At 39.4% G+C, this 24,281-nt stretch overlaps 1 protein-coding gene across 2 annotated transcripts in view; it reads left to right on the top strand.

Moving 5' to 3' along the window:
- Window positions 1-24,281, top strand: part of TANGO6 (transport and golgi organization 6 homolog) — a 202,862-nt gene that overhangs the window by 77,914 nt on the left and 100,667 nt on the right. For both annotated transcript variants that reach the window (XM_041769887.1, XM_041769888.1), the window contains exons 13-14: window positions 82-588; window positions 3,906-3,963. In XM_041769887.1, the coding sequence (XP_041625821.1) occupies window positions 82-588; window positions 3,906-3,963 (565 nt within the window). The remainder of the gene's footprint in view (window positions 1-81; window positions 589-3,905; window positions 3,964-24,281) is intronic.

Genomic DNA, 24,281 nt, shown 5'->3' with positions numbered 1-24,281 from the left:
TCAGAATGTTCCTTAGTGTTCAGGCATTATTAACATCTGCTATATTCACTTTGGTTTGGCATTTTTCATTTTATTTTGTAGTTGAAGTCATGTGATTTTGCTGTCCTGAAGCAGTTGCTGCCTTTATTGGAGAAAGTCTCCAAGGTGCACCCTGACCCTGTCATCCAGGAGCTTGCTGTCGATCTTCGCATCACCATCTCTACCCATGGAGCCTTCTCCACTGAGGCTGTCAGTGAGGCTGCCCAAAGTACCCTGAACAAAAAGGATGCAGAAGGAAAAATAGAAGAGCGGCAGCAAACCAGTCAAAGTTACGCTGATGAATCTCACCTCAAACAACAGCAAAGCCATGAGAAATCCAAAGAAACAACCCTGAAGTCTCCTACTCCACTCATTCCTCAAGCGGTTAGTGAGCCCAGAATGACTACGAACCAGGAATCTGGAAGCATCACCACAGACCAGCTCCAGGAGGTTCTTTTATCAGCTTATGATCCTCAAATTCCAACCCGGGCTGCTGCTCTGCGAACTCTTTCCTGCTGGATAGAGCAGAAAGAAGCAAAAGTCCTTGAGATGCAAGAGAAGCTTCTCAAGGTGAGTAGAACACACTGGAAAAACATATGCACACAGAGTGGGGCAGTTTTCCAGGAGCCCTGACTATGTATCAAGCATGGCCCTGGACTACCCCTAGGGAAACTGTAATTGTTCTGAGGAGGCAAGACTTAGACACAGGAAAGACTTAGATCACCACCTGAGACCACTCAGTTGAGCATGAACAGGAAAAGAAAGGGGCGGATTTCCAAGAAGCCATCTATTTTTTCTGGGCCTCTTTTATTTGTTTGTTTGTTTATTTATTTAACTTATTTTTTAATTTTTTTAAAAAGATTTTATTTATTCATGAGAGACACAGAGAGAGAGAGAGAGACAGAGACACAGGCAGAGAGAGAAGCAGTCTCCATGCAGGGAGCCTGATGTGGGACTCGATCCCAGAACTCCAGGATCACGCCCTGGGCTGAAGGCAGGCGCTCAATTGCTGAGCCACCCAGGCATCCCTCTGGGCCCCTTTTAATAGGGGAATTGTGCAGAACTGGGCCCTCCCCCCACCCTCCAACCTCCACCTTCTCCCCCCATCACAGTGAAGAAGCTGTTCCTTACATTGGAGATGTATGTATGAGAAAAATGTATGCTTAGTTGAGGATCTTTTCAGTTTTGTGTGAATTTTCCTGACCTCAGTATGGATTAGAGATTAAGAGCAAAGGGTCTAGAGACTACAGATCAAATCCCAGGCCAGTTTCTTGGATAAGTCATTTACATTTTCTTTTTTTTAAAGATCTTACTTATTTATCTGAGAGAGAGAGAGAATGCGCATGTGTGCACATGAGTAGGTGTGGGGCAGGGAGAGAGGGAGAAGCAAGCTCTCAGCCAAGCAGGGAGCCAGACATGAGACTCTATCATCATGACTTGAGCCAAAGTCAGACAGAGCCACCCAGGTCCCTTAAGTCATTTAAATTTTCTGACCCTCAATTTCTGCATCTGCAAAGTGGTACATAACAATAGGACTCACTTTATGTTGCACGATTTAGGGGAACCCCTGGCTGGCTCAGTCTGTATAGCATGCAACTTTTGATCTCAGGGTTGTGGGTTTGAACCCCACTTTGGGCGTAGAGATTACTTAAAAATGAAATATTAAAAAAAAAGAAAGGTGTAAAATAAAATAGTTCATGTAGGAGCATCTGGCTGGCTCAGTTGGTAAAACAGGCAACTACTGATCTCGAGTTTGTGAGTTCAAGCCCCACATTGGGTGTAGAGCTTAGTTTAACAAACAAACAACTAAATAATAAAAGAGACTTTAGAGGGAATGAATACAGCCCTGCTGATACCTTGTAAAAAAAACTAGTTATATGTAAAGCACTAGTTATAGTGCCAGGCACATAATGAGCATCTAATAAAAAGCTCACTGTCATTGGTATCATCTTTTTCATATACTTTATTTTTTTTAAGATTTTATTTATTTGAGAGAGAGAGAATGTGATTGGAGGGGGAGCAGAGGGAGAGAGAGAAACTGGCTCCCCACTGAGCAGGGAGCAGGATCCCAAGATCACTACCTGAGCCGAAGACAGACACTTAACTGACTGAGCCACATAGCTGTTCCTCTTTCATGTACTTCAGCCATTAGATTAAGAGTTATAATTCTGATTAAAAACATTTATCTATGCTCACTAAAGTATTAGAACCAATGGTATAATAATAATAGCTGCTGTTGGAGCACCTGTGAAGCAGCTGATTCTTGGTTTTGGATCAGGTCATGATCTAAGGGTCCTGAGGTTGAGCCCCGAATCGGGCTCTGTGCTCAGTGCAGAGTCTGCTTGAGTTCCTACTTCTCCCTCTGTCCCCCTACTTTTTTCTCAAATAAGTTAACAGTAATAATAAAAATAATAACTGTTGTTTATTGAGCCAGATAATTTACATTATCTCCAGTTCTCATAATAGCTGCAGTATTGGTATTATCCCCATTTTATAGATGAGAAAACCAAGGCCAGAAATATGCCAAGGATTTGTTGCCATTGAAATATTCATAAAAACCTCATTATATATCTCCTTTGAGTAATCATCAAAAATATCCCATCATACAACTGTTTATTATTTTTAAAGATTTTATTTGGGAGAGTGTGCGCGCGCGTGCGTACACACACACACACACACACACACACACACACACGAGCAAGGGGGAGGGGCAGAGAAAGCTCCCTCACTGGGCAGGAAGCCTGACATGGGGCTCTATCCTAGGACCCTGAGATCATGACCTGAGCTGAAGGCAGATCCTTAACTGACTGAGCCACCCAGGCGCCCCCATACAACTGTTTAGATGGTGAATGCTATGAACGTCTTTGGAATTTTCTTTAACTTATTTAACCTTCATCTTCTGTCCATGATCAGTCAGGTCCAGTCAATTATTTTTCCAAGAAGTTTCTCAAATATGTATCTCTTCCTATTTATTCCCATGGCCACTACCCTGGATTAAGCTTCCTTTATTTACATGACCCTCACCCCTTCCAATCTGGCCTTCTTTCCAGTTTAACTAATCTAGGCTCTCTGTAGCATGGTGCAGATGTGGAGACCGGCAGCATCAAGTTGGTATCAAGAACCGCTGTGCCAGCAAATGATGCATCGCTGTATATGGAACAGACATCCCGTCCTCCCCACCAGATACCAAGCAAAAAGAATATGGGCACATGGCCACTCCTGTTCTCTGGCCCTCATATTAGGGCCTAAATTTAATATGTTGCTGTCATAGCTTCTAGATAAGCAGTGTCCTCTGCAGTTGACATACCCTGGTTTGTTCCTAAATTGTGAGATAATCTGTTGAAAATAATTCATTACTAATGTCAGTTGAAGTGCCAAAATTTGCAAAAGGTTTTAAAACATAAATTAGAATAGATTCAAGGTTATCCCAGTAACATCTCTGTCACTTGCATTTCCATATACTTTCTGAGTGGAAGAGAAAAGGACCAAATTATAGCAAATATGCTGTCAATTGGACATACCCCCAAACTTGGCATCATGTGTGTCATGACTGGTAGTCTTTCATGATACACGTGAGAATGTTGTCCACCATGAGTAGTATACGTGGAGAAAATGTTCAGAATTTTTTCCCCAGATTTTGGTTTCCATGCCGACTTCTGGTATATACTTAGCCACTTCAAGAAGTATCTCCCCCTAACTTGCTGCCCTTCTTTAGCTATTGTAAAAATAGTACTTCAAACCTATATACTGTTTTCTCTACAAAATTCTGAAGTCAGACCAATGTCTAGCTAAGACAAGAAGAAAAGCATTTATTCTTTTGAGGCTGCCGTAAGGGTCTCCTGCTTGCTCTTTGCAAATCATAGCGCTGCTCTATTTTGTGGTTCCAGATATTTTTGGAGAACTTGGAGCATGAAGATACCTTCGTATATCTGTCTGCTATTCAGGGTAAGTTAGTCCTGGTTAAAGGACTTTGAGTCTGTGAACCAAAGATTGTAGCATGTGTGTTTGCACAAAATCTCTAAAGTCATCAAGCCATCAGACTGTTGGTCATTTTGTCCATCTTCCTGCCTCCTAATGAGGACTCAATTTACATCATAATAATAATATTCCTGGATGGTTCCCTAAAGATTCCAATAGAATTTCAGTGTCTGGGGATCCCTGGGTGGCGCAGCGGTTTGGCGCCTGCCTTTGGCCCAGGGCGCGATCCTGGAGACCCAGGATCGAATCCCACATCGGGCTCCCGGTGCATGGAGCCTGCTTCTCCCTCTGCCTATGTCTCTGCCTCTCTTTCTCTCTGTGACTATCATAAATAAATAAAAATTAAAAAAAAAAAAAGAATTTCAGTGTCTGATAATGATGAGGACGTCTTTATTATCCTATAGATCACAACCCATTTCTTCTCATTCAAGGAGGTAAAAAATGTCTCACACATAAACTCTCATTACCTTAACCTTTTATGTACTTGACTACTGCTAGTATGTACCCTTGCTTTCCCTTTAAACTAAAAAAATCTGAGTATATAATATTTTTCATAGAAATGTTTTTCGCAATAATTTTATTTCTTTTTTGTGATTTTTTTGTTACTGTTCTCCCGGTCTCCATTAATTTGTGGATTCCAAATCTGCAGAGAAATATCACAAACAGGGATGTAGAGAGTAGGCACCCTTCCTAAAGGATGAGAATCAGACATGATGAGAAAGTCAGTTATCTCACAGCTTCTCTTGGCTCTACCCGAAGAATGTAATTGTCAAGAGCTAGGACTCTGGGATGGACCACCTGGGTGTACCTCCATTCCTCTGCTGCTCAGCTGTATGGGTTTTGACAAATTACTTAATCTCTCTGGTCTTCAATTTCCTATCTGTAAAAAGGGAGCTAAATAGAAATGTAAAATGGTACAACTACTTTGGAAAACAGCCTGACAGTTCGTCAAAAAGATAAGCTTAGGGTTACCACTTGACGCAGCAATTCCACTTCTTGGTATAATACTCAGAAAGATTGAAGACATATGTCCATGCAGAAACTTATATACCTGAATGTTCATAGCAGCACTGTTCATATTAGCCAAAAGGTGGAAACAGCACAAATATAAACAAACTGTATTTTATACATACAGTGGATTATTACTTAGTCTTTATAAAAATAAAATACTGAAACATGTCGTGGCAGGGATGAGCCTTGAAAACATTATAAGTGAAAGAAGCCAGTCACAAAAGACCACAAATTGTATGGTTCCTTTACTTATTTACTTAGTATGTATGTATGTATTTATTTTTAAGATTTTATTTATGTATTCATGAGAGACACACAGAGAGAGAGAGAGAGAGAGAGAGAGAGAGAGGCAGAGACACAGGCAGAAGAGAGAAGCAGGCTCCATGCAGGGAGACTGATGCAGGCTGGATCCCAGGACCCTGGGATCACAACCTGAGACAAAGGCAGATGCTCAACCACTGAGCTGCCTATATGGTTCCTTTATATGAAATATGCAGAATGGGGAAATATATGGAGACAGAAACTAGGTAAGAAGTTGCCTAGAGCTGTTGGGAAAGGGGAAAGTATTAGGAGCTAATAACTGGGGTAAGGATTGCTTTTTGGGATGATGAAAACATTCTAAAATTGATTGTGGTGATCATTGAATAACTCTGTCAGTATTATAAGAACCATTGAATTGTATACTTTAAATTGGCAACTTTTATGATATGTGAATTATATCTCAATAAACTGTTACCCAAAAAATTAAAATTTTATAAGAGGGGAAGGGTTAAAACTGTCAGAGTTTAAGCAGATATGATGATAAAATGTAATGTGGTAGATAAGATCCTGGAACAGAAAAGAGGCATTTAGGAAAAACAAAGATAATCTGAGTAAATTATGGACTTTAGTTGATAGTAAAATGTCATTCTTAGTTCATTAATTGTGACGAATGTACCATGCTAATGTGAAAGTTGATAATAGAGGCAACTGGGTGTAGAAAATATGAGAACTTTCTGTGCTATATTCTGAATAATTCTGTAAATCTGAAACTATTCTATCTTGAAAAGTCTACTTTATAGAGGTTAATATTAGAATTAAATGAGTTAATACCTTGAAAGTGCCTAGTGCAGGAGCACTCTGGTCCAACTCTTGATTTCAGCTCATGTTATGGCCTCAGAGTCATGAGATTGAGTCCAGTGTCAAGCTTCACGCTCAGCATGGAGTCTGCTTGATATTCTCTTTTCCTCTCCCTCTACCCTCCTCCTGCTCTCACACGCTCTCTCTGAAATAAAGAAAATCTTTTTTTTAAAAAGTACTTAGCACACAGTAAGTGTTCAAATAAGGCTAGTTGTTATGAATTTAGTGTTATCATCATCATCATCATCACCATTATATTACTACTGCTTCTACTGTTAGATTGCTAGATAATGTGGTGATACATGTTACTTCTCAGGTCCGAAGTTTGAGTAGGCAGGCTCTATCAGGTAGTTATTGCTATGTAACAAACTACCCCAACCTCAATACTTCAAGCACCAATCATTTATTATCACTCATGCATCTGTAGACCCATGGAATTGAGGTGATGCAGGCTGGGTTTGGCTAGACAGTTCTGCTTCGCCCTGCAGCTCTGTGGGCTGGCTGTGGCAGCTCTGCTGCACTTGTTCCTGGTCATGACTAGCCCAGTGGCCTACTCGAGTGTTTTGTGGTGATGGCAGAAGTGTAAGAGAATAAGAATAAACTCCAGAGGCCTCTTCAGGCCTAAGTTTGAAACTAGCATCTTATCACTTCTGTCTCATTCTGTTGGCTGAAATAAGCCAATGTGGCATAGCCCAAAAGTCAAGAGGTAGAGAAATAGACTCTTTTTCTTTAGTGGGACAGACTGCCAGGTCATAGAACAAAGGGCATGAATGCAGGGAAAAGTGAAGAATTAAAGCCAGTAATAGCAGTCCTTCACACTGATGTGTTCTGTTTATCTGCAAAAGGCAAGGTCCTCTGTGAGCACAAGGCATGCTTAGATCTTTATTGGCTACTTCTTTCTTGGTATAATTTTTGTATGCTCTGAACAGGTCTAGCAGTTAAAGCTTAAGAGAGTACGGAGGGGATAGCATACAGTGATAATGGCCAGAGCCTTGGAATTCATTCTTTATTCAGCAGACATTTATCGTGCACCTACTATATACTTAAAAACACTTCAACAGTTACTTGTCATGCCCAGGTTAAAAAGAAGAAAATTCCTCAAAGGAGACAAAATGACCACCCAAAGAGGTAAAAGGACAACTAGTTGAGAGCAGAAGCTGAAAGAGTAGGGTTTTGTTCTGTTTTTAAATTTTATCTATTTGAGAGAGAGAGCACATCCAAAAGAGAGCACACAAGCAGGGTAAGGGGCAGAGGGAGAAGCAGACTTTTGATGAGCCTAGAGCCAGATATAGGACTTGATCCCTGGATTGTGAGATCATGACCTGAACACTTAACTGACTGAGCCACCCAGGTGCCCAAGAGTAGAAGGTTTCAAGAAAGTAACTACCTACAGGTGAATGGGCAGAGGCCTGGAATTAAGATATGCCTGGGGCTCAGGAAGTCACATGACAATAAATGGTACTTATGGAAGCAAAATAAATTGGTGAAGCAAGAACCTCAAATGCCTGGTACTTTTCTCGAGAAACTCTAATACTGTTATGCTAAGGAGATGTTTCTTATTGATTTTTTTTTTAGGACGGTTTTTGGAGAAGAGGTGGTATGTCATTCTCCTATGGCAACATTACTGTTTGGAATAAGCTCCTTAGCTGATTAACCCGTTGAGCTCATTAGCCTCTAGGGTCTACTATAAAAATCACAACTGTTGGTTTTATGTTTGTTTTTAGTAATTTTAATTGGTGTGCTAATCAGTTAGTAGTTAATTTGGCAATGAAGAACATGGGGGGTAGAGGTGTAATTTCTGTTCTCAGCTCCCCACAATGGACAAGTTTGAATTAATTGATGTTTTGGTGTTTGTAACATGCACTTAAAGGCCAAGGCCTTAGGTGAATTTCCCATTATGAAAGGAAAGAGCTAGATTTTCCCACCTGCATTGCCAATGTCCTTTGCCCAGGCGTAAAGCATGCCAAGAACCAGGCCATTTTGGACTCCCAGTCAGACAAAGCCAGCCTACTTATAAATGTTCTGCAGTAGAAGGGGTGTTTGGCTGTGGTTTGAGTAGGATTTAGTTGTGTGTGTGTGTGTATGTGCATGCATGTGTGCATGTGTCTCTGTTTAAAATTTTCCTTTCAAAAAAAAATAAAATAAAATAAAATAAAATTTTCCTTTCTAGGCTGTCTAAATATCTCCATGTGAAAATTACAGCATATCTTTTGCTTAATTTGTTGATCAGCTGTATTTCTTTTGTAATTTCTCATCAACTTTGCAGTCTACTGGCAGAGAAGAGAGGAATTAAATAAATTAATTCATTCAACAGTTCCTTATTGATACCTGATGTAAGAATTTATGGTGTGTATATTATCTGTCCATTATAGCCATCTGAGAACTAAATTCCTTGTGAGTTAAATTTTAGTTTTATGAAAGACAGCCTGCATCTCTCTTAGTCCTACTGAGAAAGTGATGGTTGATTTAGTTCTTGCAGCGGCTTCTCCCAAGTGGGTGGGTACTCAGTAGCAAGTTCTTCAGGCAGAGAATTATATACCAAGTTCCTGTGTTCCAGTTACAAACCAGAGTTCATAATTAAAAGGCCTAATCTTAGATTATGGCCATTAAGTGTCTTTCCCTTTTAGACTCCTTGTGTATCATTTTTTTCATTCTTTATTATATCGTTATTATTGTTACACAAATTAATGCATTTTCATAGTTCTAAAAAATTTGAGAAGGAAGTATATAAAGTAAAAAGTAGAAGTCCTCTTTTCCAAAATAGGAGTTAAACTATGTCCTTGGGGGTCCCATAATGTATATCAGATGTTTGAGATATTTTTCACATTTCAGTTTTGAAATAGATATTCAATAACAAATATGATAAATATTCTTCTAGTAAGATATTATAGTCAGGTTATTTATTATACTGTGGATCTGCTCGTGTATCCTCTCAGTCACTTTCAATTATTTAAAAGACATTTTGAAAGCAACACCAGAGACAGAAGCATTTCAGGGATCCAAGTGATCCCCATCAATGTCAGAAGGATCTTTGGATAAAACTACCAGACTCATTGAAAAAGAGAGAAAACCCCAAAAAACCCTAGGCTCTGAGCCAAGCATATGAGATGAAAGTATACCTGTGTGTGTGTAGTAAGGAAAACCTAGACATCTTGACGTGCCCAAACAGATCTTACTAACCCTCCTATCCTCTTTCTCTTCAGAGAAGAGTTTTCATTTCTGGCAAAAGAGCCAAGGGGTGGGAAGGAAAAAGGCCCGGAAGGGGGAAAGGTGGATAGAAGGTGAAATTGTTTTTACAGAGTTTCAAACTAAGCAGGATTACAAGTTTTAACTTGTCAGAAGCTGAACTCCCTATCTCATTCTCAGATTTCTACCTCAAATAAAGTAAGTTGAGAAACCATTAGCTGGAAATAGTTCTATCCCTTGAAGGACCATCTAATTGGGTCTGGCGCTGAAATTCAGAATGCAGTGCTGTGAACTTTATCATCTCCATTTATGTCCTTGAAATGGGAAGATTACTTTTATGTCCTGACCTGGTTTTTGTACTACCTAATTAGCGGGTGTGCATTTAAAATAATGTCTCTCACATCTGCTATCTTGGTAAGTGGTTGAAGTAGTTAGAGGTAGAAGATTATCCCTATTTTTTAGACTTTTTATTTGGGATTTAATTTATACCTAAATTCCCCAATTTAAAATGTTCAGTTCTGTGTTTTAATATATTTAGAGTTGTGCAACTATCACTACTATCTAATTTTAGAACTTTTTTACCATCTCAGAAAGAAACTCCATATTCAGTATTAGTGAATTTCCATTCCCACTATTCCTTACCCCTGGGAACACTAAACTACTTTTAGTCTCTATACATTTTGCCTATTTGAGATGTTCCCTGTAAATAGCGTCATACAGTGTTTGGTCTTGTGTCTGGCTCCTTTCACTTAGTATAATGTTCTTGAGGTTCATCCATGTTGTAGCATGAATTGGTACTTATTCCTTTTTATGGCTGAATAATGTCCCATTGTATAGATTAACCACATTTTGTCTGTCCATTCATAAGTTGATGTCATATTTGAGTTGTTTTTACTTTTAAGTTACAATGATGAATAACACTGTTGTGAACATTTATGTACAAGTTTTTGGACATATGTTTTCATTTCTCCTGGGTTTATACCTAGGATTAGAATTGCTGAGTCATATAGTAACTGTTTAACCTTTTGGGGAACTGCCAAACTGTTTTCCAACGTGGCTGTACCATTTTACTTTCCCATTAGCAATGTAGGGGGATTCCAACTTTTCTAAATCCTCACCAGTACTTACTATTGTCATTTTTATTACAGCCATCTTAGTGGGTGAGAAGTGGTATCTCACTGTGATTCTGATTTGCATTTCCCTAATGACTGATGATGTTGAGCATCTTTTCTTGAGCTCCTTGCCATGTCCTTAACTTCTTTGGAAAAATGTTTAGATTCTTTGCTCATTTTTAATTTATATGTTTTGTCTTTTTATGGAGTTGTAAGAGTTCTTTATATATTTTGGAAACAGGTCCTTTATTAAGTATGTTAATTACAGATATTTTCTGCCATTCCATGGATTGTCTTTTCTCTTAATAATGGTGTATTTGAAGGACAAAACTTTTTACTTTCAATAAAGTCTAACCAATATTTCTCATTATTGCTTGCACTTTTGGTGTCATATGTAAGAAATCACTGCCTAACCCTGGCTAATGAAGATTTACTTTCATATTTTCTTCCATGAATTTTATAGTTTTCACAATTACACTTAGGTCCATGATCCATTTTGAGTTAATTTTGCGATGTGAAGAGAGAGATTCCCGTTTCATAGTTAAACATTCTGAGACTTAGATCATGGAAGTCTTTCTTCTAATAGGACAGTAGCAACCAACTCGAACCTTGTTCATGGCTTCCAAATCTTTTTTTCTCTCCAATACACTTGATTACTTCTTTAGACTTTCCAAATTATGGTAGAAATTTGACTCGATTGTTGTGCGTTTAAGATTAAAAACATATTATGATTATCAGTAATATTTATTAAAATTGAATAATTCTTAATTATCTAGAAAGTTTTGACTCTAAACAATCCCAAAATATAATAAAAGCAGATATGATAATCCTTTTATAAATGAATAATTGACTTTCCTACAGTCACAGAAGTTGGGAGGGTGGTGAAGACCCATTTTTTTGGGAATCCCAGTTCACTGTACCTTCTCTCTTTTTTTTTTTCCACTGTACCTTCTCTTACTGCAGCTCTAGTGATATATATATATATATATATATAGCCTTCTCTCTCTCCCTCCAGTTATAGATTGCATTTTAAAGTCCAGAACACTTGAGTTTTACATTAGCCTTATTTTTCAAATATCTATCCAGTAGTTTTCTCTATTAACTGAAAATTGAAACATTCAGATTTGCATCAGAGTATTTAGTAGTTTAGTACTTTTACCTCTAACTAAAAGAAGATGAACTGGCTACTTCGAGGTTAGTTATTTTCACTGCCCAAGATTGTCGTGGATAATTGCCATGTAAGAGAAATGGCAGTAAATATTATAGAAGTTACTACTTACTAAGTGCCTGTACTGTGCCAGTCACAGCAACCTTGCAAGTTAGGTATTAGCCCTATTTACAGTTGAAGGAACTGAGGCTCAAAACCATTAAGAAACCAGCCCAGAGTAATGTCGATACTGTTAGCATCAGAATTGGAGTCTTAACTCTCTCTGACTCTGAAGAGGATGCTCTTGCAATAGGGAAAAATAATTAATCCTAGTGCACACATTGTTCTTGTTCTCAGGCACAGGGCTGAGTTCCTAGGTGGTCTTACATATATGAGAACTAGGCTTGCCAGTGGGAAACGGTTTCACTATAAATCAACCCTTTCTATAACTTAATAATATGCTGATCTCATGTTTGCTTGATTTGTGTATATGAGTGTGGTGTGTGTGTGTTGGGGGGGGGTTTATTCATTTGGCAATGTGTGCGGTATTATTTTTTAAGCAATCTTTATGTGTATCTTTGAAATTCATCTTCCATTAGTGGAATCTGAGTGTGTGACTCACACTGCCTGCCTTTCTTCCTGCTGATGATCATGATTGTTTCAGCAGTGTATCAGCAGAGATTGTGGGTCAGGTAAATACATAGCTTTCTATATAGAACTTTTGGTATTTGTTGCCTTTCTGATTACAATAAGTGACATTTAAAAATAACGTACTTAAAAATGATATGAATGATGAGGCTGTGGAGAAACGGAAACCTCATACACTGCTGGTGGAAACTGTAAAATAGTGCAGCTGCTCTGGATAGCAGTCTGGCAGCTCTCAAAAAGTCAAACATAGTTACCATATGACCCACCAATTCCACTTCGAGATACATACCCAAGAGAAATGAAAACATATGTCCATACAAAAGCTTATATATGAATGCTCATAGCAGCATTATTCATAATAGCCAAAAAGTAAAGACAGCCTAAATATTCATCACCTGATGAATGGATAAATAAAATGTGGTATATCTTCTTACACCATGAAATATTATTTAGCAATAAAAAGGAATAAAGTACTGATTCATTCTACAAAATGGATGAACTTTGAAAACATGGTAAGTGAAGGAAGCCAGACACAAAAGGCCACATATCCTATGATTCCATTTATGTGAAATGTCCAGAATAGGCAAACCCACAGAGATAGAAAGTAAAGTAGTGTTGCCAGAGGATGGGAGGAGAGGGATGTGGTGGGAGTGGCTGATAATAGATATGATTAATGAAAATGTTCTGAAATTAGATATTGGTGATTATTGCACAACCTTGTCAATATACTAAAAAATCACTGAATTCTGCACTTCTAAAAATACAATAATAAACTGAGCAGCCTGGGTGGCTCAGCGTTTTAGCGCCACCTTCAGCCCAGGGTGTGATCCTGAGACCTGGGATCGAGTCCCACATCGGGCTCCCTGTGTGGAGCCTGCTTCTCCCTCTGTGTGTGTTTCTGCCTCTCTCTCTCTGTGTCTCTCATGAATGAATAAATAGAATCTTAAAAAAAAAAAAAACAATAATAAACTTAAAAAATTCAGGACAGTAGTTTTCATGGAGTCCCTAGGACTCCGAGGGGTGGACAGACAGTATTGAGATGTGTGGAGCTACAGTGAGGGAGTCAAGATTGAAAGAAAAGCAGAGGCAGAAGAATGAGCAAGAATAGGGCAAGTGTAGAGGAAGATAAGCCCTTCAACTTGTTAGTGGAACAAAATGAGCATGAAAGGGAGGAGTGTGATTGGACTGGAGTGCAGAAGCTGTTGGAATGCCAAAGCAAGGCATCCGAGCTGTTCTGCTTGGGTTCTAGGGAGTCCTTAAAGGCTTGCTGTTGTTGCCAGCCTGCCAGTAATGTCTTGGTGATGGGCTTCCTGGATTGTCATGCTATTATCATGCTTGTTATAGTTATTACTTACACTTCCTTTGTTCTTATTTTCACCCCAGATTTATTGAGTGCCAGTACATATCAGATGTAGCTTATATAATCTCATTTACTCTTCACCACACTGTGAGAGTCATATCTTCATCTCCCCGTTTTTCAGACAGAGAAATCGAAGTTCCAAGCTATTACCTGTAAAACGACAACCAGTGAGAGATGGAGACTGGAATCAACTCCAGAACCAAGTTCTACCTCTGTATTTCCCTCCTCTCTCCATTCCATTTTCTCACCATTCTTAAATTATCATGACCTTGCTCTCACAGTGAATCAAACCCTGGAACCAGTGGCTTTTGACATTTTCAGCTAAGCATGTAAATACTTCTTAATTTCTTGGTTTCCAGGGCTCCTTTACCTCCTATTCATGTCAACCTGCAGTCATAAAGGCGGGATTCAGTACCAAGAAGGCAGCTGTGAGATACAGTGGGATAACTCAGTTGTTTCAATGTCTACTTCACCAGCCATTAAGAAGGTGTAAGTACCTTCTCTACAGAATAGCTATTGAAATTTTGCTTGGGAGCCACCCTGTAGTTAGCAAAGTTGGAATTTGAAGGTGAGTTCAGGAAGATAAACTAGTGAGAGAACTCATAAGTAAAATAGCAAGTTCCTCCTTAGACTTATGCTTAAGTATGATATTAGCTTGACTATCTGAAGGAATCCATCTGTTCTGGAACTGCTCTGAGGTAGCGGCTAAAGGGGTGCCCTGTCCTTGCTTTTCTCTCTGAAACTAAACAGCAAGCAGCCTGTGGGCCCCTTTATTTCAAATATAAATTAAAATTCCTAATCTCACCAGAAGTGATTAAGATGATCCTTGAAACTGTTCACACACTTAATAAGCCCAATTATATTTTTTATTAACCCTGACATAGTTCCTTTTGTTGCTGAGTCATAAGTTTAACATTTTTAACTAATTGTAGCATCATTTTCTCCTTCTTCAGTCATGTCAAGATCTTGGGCAGTGCACTTGGGAAAAGTGCACTTAAATGGTGTCCATACAGTTTTGGCAACTCGTCATTAGATTCTTACATTAGACCTTTGTGCTTGGTTTCGTGACCTTGTGGTGTCTCTCATGTCCCTGAAGAAGTTGGAAGATTGGGAATGAATTGAGCCTCAGGGAATGGATCACAGGCATTGAGCTACCAAAGACCTAATTAGGTCATCCCTCCTGTCCACCTGCCAGGGCATGATTGCTAAAGTTTTCTTTCTTAGGGGAAGTCTGTTTTTTGGAAGCAGGTTTGCACTTGATGTCCAACTTCTATTTTCCATTATTGGTAACCTTGCTTTAGATAAGGGCAGAAAGAATTGTAAAATATCTTTGGCGATTGACTTTTTTTCTTAATGGCTTAAAATGTTTATTCATTCATCCCTAAAGATTTATCAAGCATCTCCTGTGTGTGAGGGCACCGTGTTCAGTATGTTGCTAAGAAAAAGTCATTCCCTGCCTTTATGGAATTTACATTTGATGGAGGGGAGGAGATGGTGGGAGGCAAGTAGTAACCCAGTAATCACATGAACAAATGTGAAATGTGACTTTGACAGGTGCTATAGAGAAAGAGTACACAGTGGTATGAGATCCTGTTTTAGGAACATTTTCCTGATAGAGAGGGAAAGGATCAAGTGACCCATAAGCTGAGATCTGGCAGATTAATATGTATGAATCTAACAAAGAAGGAAGGGAAGAGTTCCCCAGACTGAGGGGACAGCAAAGGTGCAGTGTTGTGGCTCGGAGGAGCCTGCACACAGTCAGGACCACATGAATGCCTATATTGTATAGGACCCTAGGATCAGGGCACCTGGGTGGCTCAGTGGTGTTGGTGTCTGCCTTTGGCTCATGACATGATCCGTGTTCCAGGATCGAGTCTTGCATCGGGCTCTCTGCAGGGAGCCTGCTTCTCCGTCTGCCTATGTCTCTGCCTCTCTTTGTGTGTCTCTCATGAATAAATAAATAAAAATCTTTTTTTTTTTTTTTTTAAAAAAAAGGACCCTAGGATCAGTGAAAAAGAGGGTAGGCTCTGTGGACTCAGACCATCAGTCAACCCCACTCTAACTAGAGGGCTCTGCTTTTTTCCCTTTCATTGAGTCTTCTCTAAAGATATCATGTGAAAACAAGATTCTGTTGCTTGTAAAACAACAGCAAATCTCTATCTCTACCAATCTCCAAAGTCAGTTTCAACACACAGCCCTTAACCATTATGAAAAACATCCTAATTGCAGATGAAAAAGGTAAAACCATATGAAGTGAATTGTGGTCAGTGGTTTTCAAATAATTTTTTTAACAATGGAATCTATTTTTGAAATGAGATCCGATAAGAAGGTGTCAAAAACCCAAATGATTTTTATTTTCTTCTTCATGCCCTTTTACATTTTTCACATTTTATAAGTATGAACATTTATTGCTTTTATAATCAGAAGGTAATGTTTTTAAATTATGTGGCTGTTTAGAAAAACTGAGTTGTCTCATGATAACAAGGCTCACGGACTAGTGCAGATTGAAACAGATGGCTCTCTCTGTTGTAGTACCCCCTGTTGACCTTTTCACAACTAGGGATTACTAAGGCACAGGGTGACCATGGCTTTTTCATCGTGAAATTGTATGATGACAGCAAAACCTTACTGACAAACAGATGTTTTTCCCAAGTGAAGCTTTTCTTAATGAAATGGTTGCTTGGAAACCAGACCATAATAATATTTTTTCTATATTTAGTTTATAAAGCGATTCAGTTTGCAAAATTATTAAGTCAGAGAATACTAACCAGATAAAATTGAACATGTTCATTATTTCTTATCTTGCAATTCAACAGTCAAATGGTTAAATTAGCAGCAAAATTTCATATGGATGTGTCTATCCAGATGCTATTCATAACAAGGACATACAAGGAAAATGACAGCTCATAGAGCCACCCTGCTTTGCTCTTAACTGTGATTCTCTAGTGGCACAGCATGTTTGATCTTTCAGCAGTATGTTTTAGGAACTGTGACATATAACACTTACTAGGTTGCTGAAAGGATCAGTTAGGTCAGTGGGCCAAAAATTGTAAAATGTGAAAATAACCTCAAGGTAAGCACAGTGAGACAGCAGTTTAAAGGAGGGGCTCAGGAGTGAAGATGCTTTTTTAGGATAACAGAATTTATAAGTGAAAAATATATGCTGACCATTACAAATAACAAAGAAACCTCAACATGTACCATATTTGTCAGGTGAATTAAGACATTAAGTCTTATATTCAAACCAGGCAAAACCTAGAAGAAAGTATATTTCTGTCTTCCATTTCTGGTAATGATGAGACAGCTCTGCTGAAAACAATCATTGTGTAGGTTAACATATTTATTTATTATTTATTTATTTTAATATTATTTATTCATCAGAGATACACACGGGGGGGGGGTGGGGTGTGCAGAGACACAGGCAGAGGGAAGAGAAGCAGGCTTCATGCAAGGAGCCCGATGTGAGACTTGATCCCAGGACTCTGGGATCATGCCCTGACCCAAAGGCAGACACCCAACCACTGAGCCACCCAGGCATCCCATAGGGTAACATATTTAAAGTATTTAAAAAGCATTAAAGAACCAACAAGAAAGCAGAGACTCACCAAACCAACATCTTAAGAAAAAGCCAGAATCCTGAAAGGTAAACTGAGCGTAAGAACCTTCACTTTCCCTGAGGGCATTTGAAGAAATTAAGCTGTGAGTTTCTAGGCTTTTTTTTTTTAAATAAAGATTTATTTATTCATTATATATATAATATATATATAATATAAATATATATATTGAGAGAGAGAGAGAGAGAGAGAGGGAGAGAGGCAGAGACACAGGAGGAGGGAGAAGCAGGCTCCATGCTGGGAGCCTGATGCGGGACTCCATCCCTGGACTCCAGGATCCCGCCCTGGGCCAAAGGCAGGAGCCAAACTGCTGAACCACCTAGGGATCCCCAGTTTCTAGGCTTTGAAGGAGAGTTGCAGAGACAAAAGCCCAAACCCAACTTTTAATAGAAGACCTCCAACTTTAAGCTTAGACCCCAAATAAATACACCTTCAGGTGGATCAGAAGGGCGTGAAAGGGCATTGTCTTGGCACTGAGCAGGGCAGGAGGAAATAAGGAAGGAAAACCTGTCCCTGAAAGGTTATAATCACTGAGTGAACCACCTTCTTTGCAGATTTGTATTATTGGGATTCAGGAAATTTCAAGCAGGGAAAAAATTTTTTTCAAGCAGGAAATTAGAGTATAAATTTTTTTTTTTTTTTTTTTGAGAAAGAGAATGTGGGGAGGTGTTGGGGTAGGGGCAATGGCAGAAGGAGAGAGAATCTTAAGCAGGCTTCACATCCAGTGCAGAGCCTGCCACAGGGCTCAATCTCATGACCCTGAGATCTTGCCTTGAGCAGAAATTAAGAGTCAGTTGCTTAACCAATTGAGCCACCCAGGCACCCCTAGAGTTTGAAGTTTCTGTAGTGGTAATATGTATGGATATCTTATAGAAACAAAAGTGTATTTCCTATGGAGGAAGGCACCTTCATCCTAGACCCAAAGAACCCCCTAACAATTTCTACTTTTTATTTTTTAATTTTTTAGTAATAAAAATTTTTTATTGTGGTAATATATGTAACATAAATTTTGCCATTTTAACCATATATATCCACAATGTTGTGTCATAGCTGTTTACAAAGCTTTTTTCTTTTAGGATTTATTTGTTTATTTGAGAGAGAGAGAGAGGGCGCATGCACATACATGAGCAGGGCAAGGAGTAGAGGGAGAGGGAAAATGCCAAGCAGACTCCCTGCTGAGCACAGAGCCTGATGTGGGGCTTGATCTCCCCAATTCCAAGATCATGACCCCAGTGGAAACCAAGAGTAGATGCTTAACCAACTCAGCCACCTGGGTTGTTTCTCTAAAACATATTCATCATCCTAAACACAAATTCTGTAACCATTAAGCAGCAACTCTCCATTCTCTCCTCCCATAATAATTACTTTACATTTCTTTATGAACAATAACAAATACATAGTCACAAAATGCCCATGCACAAGGAAACAAGATTCCAGAAGATTTTGTTTTATTTATTTATTTAAAGATTTTATTTATTTATTTGAGAGTGAGAGAGAGAGCATAAGCAGAAGCAAAAGCAGAAGGTGCAGAGAGGGTGCAGAGGGGCAGAGGGAGAGGGAGAAGCAGACTCACTTCTGAGCAGGGAGCCTGATGTGGGGCTCTATCTGAAGATCCCAGGATCATGACCCAAGCTGAAGGCAGATGCTTAAGCAACTGAGCCACCAAAGCACCCCAGATCCCAGAAGATTTTATTTTTTATTTATTTTTTATTTATTTTATTTTTATTTTTTTATGATAGGCACACAGTGAGAGAGAGAGGCAGAGACACAGGCAGGGGGAGAAGCAGGCTCCATGCACTGGGAGCCCGACGTGGGACTCGATCCTGGGTCTCCAGGATCACGCCCTGGGCCAAAGGCAGGCGCCAAACTGCTGTGCCATCCAGGGATCCCCCCCAGAAGATTTTAGATATTAGAATCGTCACACACAAATTATGAAGTAGCCAGGTATAGTAGTATATTCAAAGAAATACAAGACAAGCTTGAAAATACCTTCAGGGATAGGAAACAACCAAAACTGGTGCAGCAGATTTGGAAAAAAACAAATAGAATGTCCAAAAAGTAAAATTAGCTCTGAGTTGCAGAGCCTGGTGCCCATTGTAGCATGGCTCACTTATCCCTTCTCCAGAAAGCCCCACCTACCCCTGCACCACACCCTTTTTTGACTCCTCCCTCCCTATGCTCTCATTATTCCCCAACTTGCAGTATCAACAGTCTTGTATTTGTCTCTTTCTCTAGACAGGCACTGTCCTATTATATTTGTATGACTTAGTAACAGTATCTGGCACGTAGTACACATTCTATTAATAAGTAAATTCATGAAATAATTCTTTCCATTGCCTTTATTTAAAGATATTTTCCTGCCTTTATTTAAAGATGTTATGATTTATGCCATAGCTGCAGAGTACTTCTGTATATTCTTATATAACCAATTTGGGTTTGGCTTTCTTGTTTTGTTTTGTTTTGTTTTTACTCTTTTCCCCCCCTCTTTTTTTTTTTTTAAATTTTGTTTTGTTTTGTTTTTTGAGTAATCTCTACACCCAACTTGGGCCTCTAACTCACAACCCTGAGATCAAGAGTCGTATCCTCCATGACCACCTCTCATCTCCTAACTGAAGTAAAATTTGAAAGAGATCCTTTCTGTTTCAACCATTAGAAGCAATAACACTGCTTACTATTGAAGTGTTCAGTGTTATCATTGGACCACCTCAAATTACCTAGTATAAAAGCTGTATCATCTGGGACAATGAACTCCCCCCATCCTGCTTTAAAAAAGAAAGCTGTTAAAATAAAATGAAGTTGTCCACAATGAAAACTGTGTGTGTGTGTGTGTGTGTGTGTGTGTGTGTGAGAGAGAGAGAGAGAGAGAGAGAGAGAGAGATTGAGGGAGAGAGAGAATGAGTGTGTGTGTGTGTGTGTGTGTGTGTGTGTGTGTGTGATTCAAGGAGTGGTGTATGAATGAGAAGGCACTAAAATGTTTGTATTGTTTTCAGGTGATTTTTTTTTAAAAACTACTTAACTGAGTTATAATTCATAAGCCAATACAATATGCCCTTTTTAAGTGTAAGATTAACTATATTTGTTAGTATATTAACAGAGTTGGGCATCTATCACCACAATTTTACAACATCTTCATTATCTTAGAGAGTCTCTCCTCTTAATTCTTCAATGTTCCCCTACCTCCCAAAGGTGATTTTTATTTTACTTTCTTCTTTAGCCTTTCTCTAGTATTTGCATCTTTTACAGTGACCATGTATTATTTATACTATCAGGGGGAAGAAAACAGTCAAGTTCTTTTTGATTGTGCAAGCAAGTTTTTTTACAGGTTTCTCTTTTCCCCTCTATTTATGGGTGCCCTACTTAGCACAGGGATTTTAACCTGAGGGCTGTGTGGACTCCTAGAGGGTCCATGGCTAGGTTTATCGGCAGAGTGTATGTGGATATATGTGCCTTTATCAGGGGAAAACGGGCTCTTTGCGTGAAACTTATACTAGCTCTGCCCAGTTTCCATATGAAACTATAGTTTAAGTCCTACACATCACAGTTACTGATTTAACAACAGTCACTTTCTAAGCAAGTCCTAGCCTGGAGTGCCTATCACAGAGATTTGCTTAATCATCTCATCAGGATTCGTGCTAGGCTTAACTCGGGGAAAAAAAGGAGCATTTCGTTAAAGTCTGTGTCTTGTCTGTGTCACTGCTTGGTGCCCAAAGCACAGAGCAGGTCTCCTAGCCCTGAGACACTAGAGAACGTGAAAGATCAGCCCTGTCTTGTTCGAGCTTCAGGCCAGGTGACAACTCCCCAGGGAGGCTTTGGCTCCCTCATAACGAATGAGAGCCTGACACCTCAGTCAGCTCTGCTGATTCTGCAGCTTCTTTTTGGGTATCCTTGAGGTGAAATGCCAGTAGGAAACTTCGGAAAAAATGAGTCTGCAGATTAGGTAGTACTCCTCCTACCAGGACCACCCATCTTGTGATCTTTAGGAGATGTAAAGAGTTTTATTTTCTTACCAAGATTCAGCTAAAAGAGAACCACGCCCTATTTTATGGGAAATCAGAAGTCCCTCTTTTCTTTTTACCAGTAAATGTTTTGATATGAAGAGAATGTTGATGTCCTCTTTGAAGCTACATAAATAGAAATTAATATAGAAAGCTACATAAATAGAATTAAATGAATGACATCCTGCTCCTTTATTTCTAACCCTGGAACAACTGAAATGTGGGTTTCTTTGAATGTGTAGGGCAGCGATTACCCTGAAAGCAGAGGTAAATGCTGTCTTCCCGTTCTTCCTTCCTCATTTCTGCATCCAGGCAGCCTTGTTCAAATTTCTGCACATACAACAGAACCTGTGATGGTGGCGGTGGTCTCGAGGCTCCATTTTCCTCAGCATTCTTCCTTGCCCCTTCGTCTCTATCACGCACTGGTATTTGAGACAGGCAGCCCTGAGAAGGTGGATTCTAAGCTTTTGGGGGCTGTTTTGGATTTTGTTTATTTGGGGAGGGTAGTAGAACCAGAGATTTAGGGGGCTTGCAGTATCAAATAGAGTGGAGGTGTTTGAGGATCATTGGTTAAACACTGAAACTTGGGATCCCTGGGTGGCACAGCGGTTTGGCGCCTGCCTTTGGCCCAGGGCGCGATCCTGGAGACCCGGGATCGAATCCCACGTCGGGTTCCCGGTGCATGGAGCCTGCTTCTCCCTTTGCCTGTGTCTCTGCCTCTCTCCTTCTCTCTCTGTGTGACTATCATAAATAAAGAAAAATTTAAAAAAATAAAAAATAAAAAATAAATAAACACTGAAACTCATGAAAATTCAAGTTCTCAATTTCCTTCTATATGGCTCCTCTGTTACCATTAATGTCAGCAACATCTCAAGGCAGACTCATTTATGAATTTCATTAGCATCACTCATCTCCTTTTGTGAAATGCTAAATAAAGATATCTAGTAGGAATGAAGTGGTCCCGGGGATCCCTGGGTGGCGCAGCGGTTTGGCGCCTGCCTTTGGCCCAGGGCACGATCCTGGAGACCCGGGATCGAATCCCACGTCGGGCTCCCGGTGCATGGAGCCTGCTTCTCCCTCTGCCTGTGTCTCTGCCTCTCTCTCTCTCTCTCTCTCACTGTGTGCCTATCATAAATAAATAAAATAAAATAAAAATTAAAAAAAATAGTTTAAAAAAAAAAAAAGGAATGAAGTGGTCCCTACAAAGCCCAGCTAGACCCAGTAAAGAATTCTGGCCTGTCTCTTAGGGATGTGATGTGCAGAGCAGCTCTCCTCCCTCTGACCTTGGAGTTCAATCAAAAGTAAAGTTTATGGAGTGAGGCTGAGACCGTATACTTGAAAATGTAAGGTTTGCTATCTTTGGAGTTAAGATCTGCAAAGCTACTGTTATTCGAAGAGTTACTTTGTCCTTGGCATCGCTGCCCGGGTGGCCACAGTGTAGCCGATTGCAGGTTTGCAATTCTGCTCTGCCGTGTGCCAGATATCTTGGATCATATTTTTCACCCATCTGTTTTTCAACTTCTCCGTTTGTAAAATTAGGAATATTAACAATAATACCTAACTTCAAAGGTTTGTTGGGAGCATTAAATGGCCGAATGCATGTAAAAGAGCTCAGAATGCCCTGGCATGTTGAAAACATTCAGTAAATGTTAAATGTTACCGTCTTTGCTGTTAAATTTTGTTTATTGTAATAACATTTTGTGATCCAAATGGCTTCCAGCAAGTGGAGTTAACTAGGAGCAAATGTAGATTATTCATTCCTTTTCATATTTCCCCTCCAAAACGGGAAGAAGAAAACAATTTAAGTAAATAGATTGTCATTGTTTTAGTGTCTGGATGTATTATTATTATTTTTTAAAGATTATTTATTTGCAAGAGAGAGAGGGAACATGGGGATTAGAGGAGAGAGGGCGAAGGAGTCTTAAGCAGACTCTGCACTGAGCCCGATGTGCGATCCCACAGCCCTGAGATCATGAACCTGAGCCGAAACCAAGAGTCGGACACTTTAACTGACCACACCATCCAGGGGCCCCCCGAATATATGACTTAGGTCCTGACTTAAAGAGATGGACTCAAAAAAAAAAAAAAGAGAGAGAGAGAGAGAGATGGACTCTAGGTATGGTTCTTAGCTTTAGCCGTTAACTGTGCCAGTTTATTAGTCTAACCCTGTTTTTTCTTCAGGCCTGGTTAACACTCACTCATACAGAGTCTTTATAAATTTGTTGGGGCTTGTCCACACTTAGCATAGCTTTGGAGCTGTAGAGAAACTTAATAATTTGGCATCTAGACGCTGTCATTTACTCTAATTACAAAGACAGACCAGCCATCCAGTTGAATTCCTCACACTTCCTTGATTTAATAACCAACTTCCCCAGTTTGTGCAACTTCCTGAATTCTTGGAGCTGAAATTATTGTTGGCTTTCATCATAATGAGAGGTCTCAGATGTAACAGCCGAAGCACCCTTGCTAAAGGAGGGATATTTCCCTTTTTGTCAAGTTTTTGCTGCTTGTATCTTTGTATCATAGAGCTGCAAGAGAGGACAGGCATAGATCAGTGATGATCTTTTTGTAATTAGAGGGAAATTTTTCCTATGCCTGACCTCTTCTCTGACCCGTCATTGTTCTTCCACTGAATTTCCTCTATAGGCTTAACATGCGTTTTATATTCTATCTAGTTTTTAAAACAAACTTACTTTTATTAATTACTTTGAGCGTAGTTTGTAATGAGTCAAAAAGCTTATCTGCTGCCCTGCCTCTTCCCCTTCACAGTTCCAGTCCCCAGAGATAACCATTCCTTTCCTACCCCTTTTTAAGTAGTTTCTTCTAGCGGTTACTTTCTTATTTATAAATAAAATGCTCACACATATTTCTCTCTTTTTCCTTTTTTCTTTTTTTGGGGGGAGGGGCTACATTGAATAATATATTTTTGTGGTTGTAATATCTTGATTTCATATAAGCCATATTTTAAATGCATCATGGCCATATTTAGAGGGATGTATATTTGGAATCCCTGACAATGGAACTTACAAAAAGTTTAAAAACAATGAAAGGGGGATGTCATCTTCCAGACAACTTTTCTCCCCTCCCTGAACT

Source organism: Vulpes lagopus, chromosome 10 (genome assembly GCF_018345385.1).
Source record: "Vulpes lagopus strain Blue_001 chromosome 10, ASM1834538v1, whole genome shotgun sequence".
NCBI lineage: Eukaryota > Metazoa > Chordata > Mammalia > Carnivora > Canidae > Vulpes > Vulpes lagopus.
The sequence above is the reverse complement of the archived record's forward strand: the minus strand, read 5'-3'. Positions and strand labels throughout refer to the sequence as shown.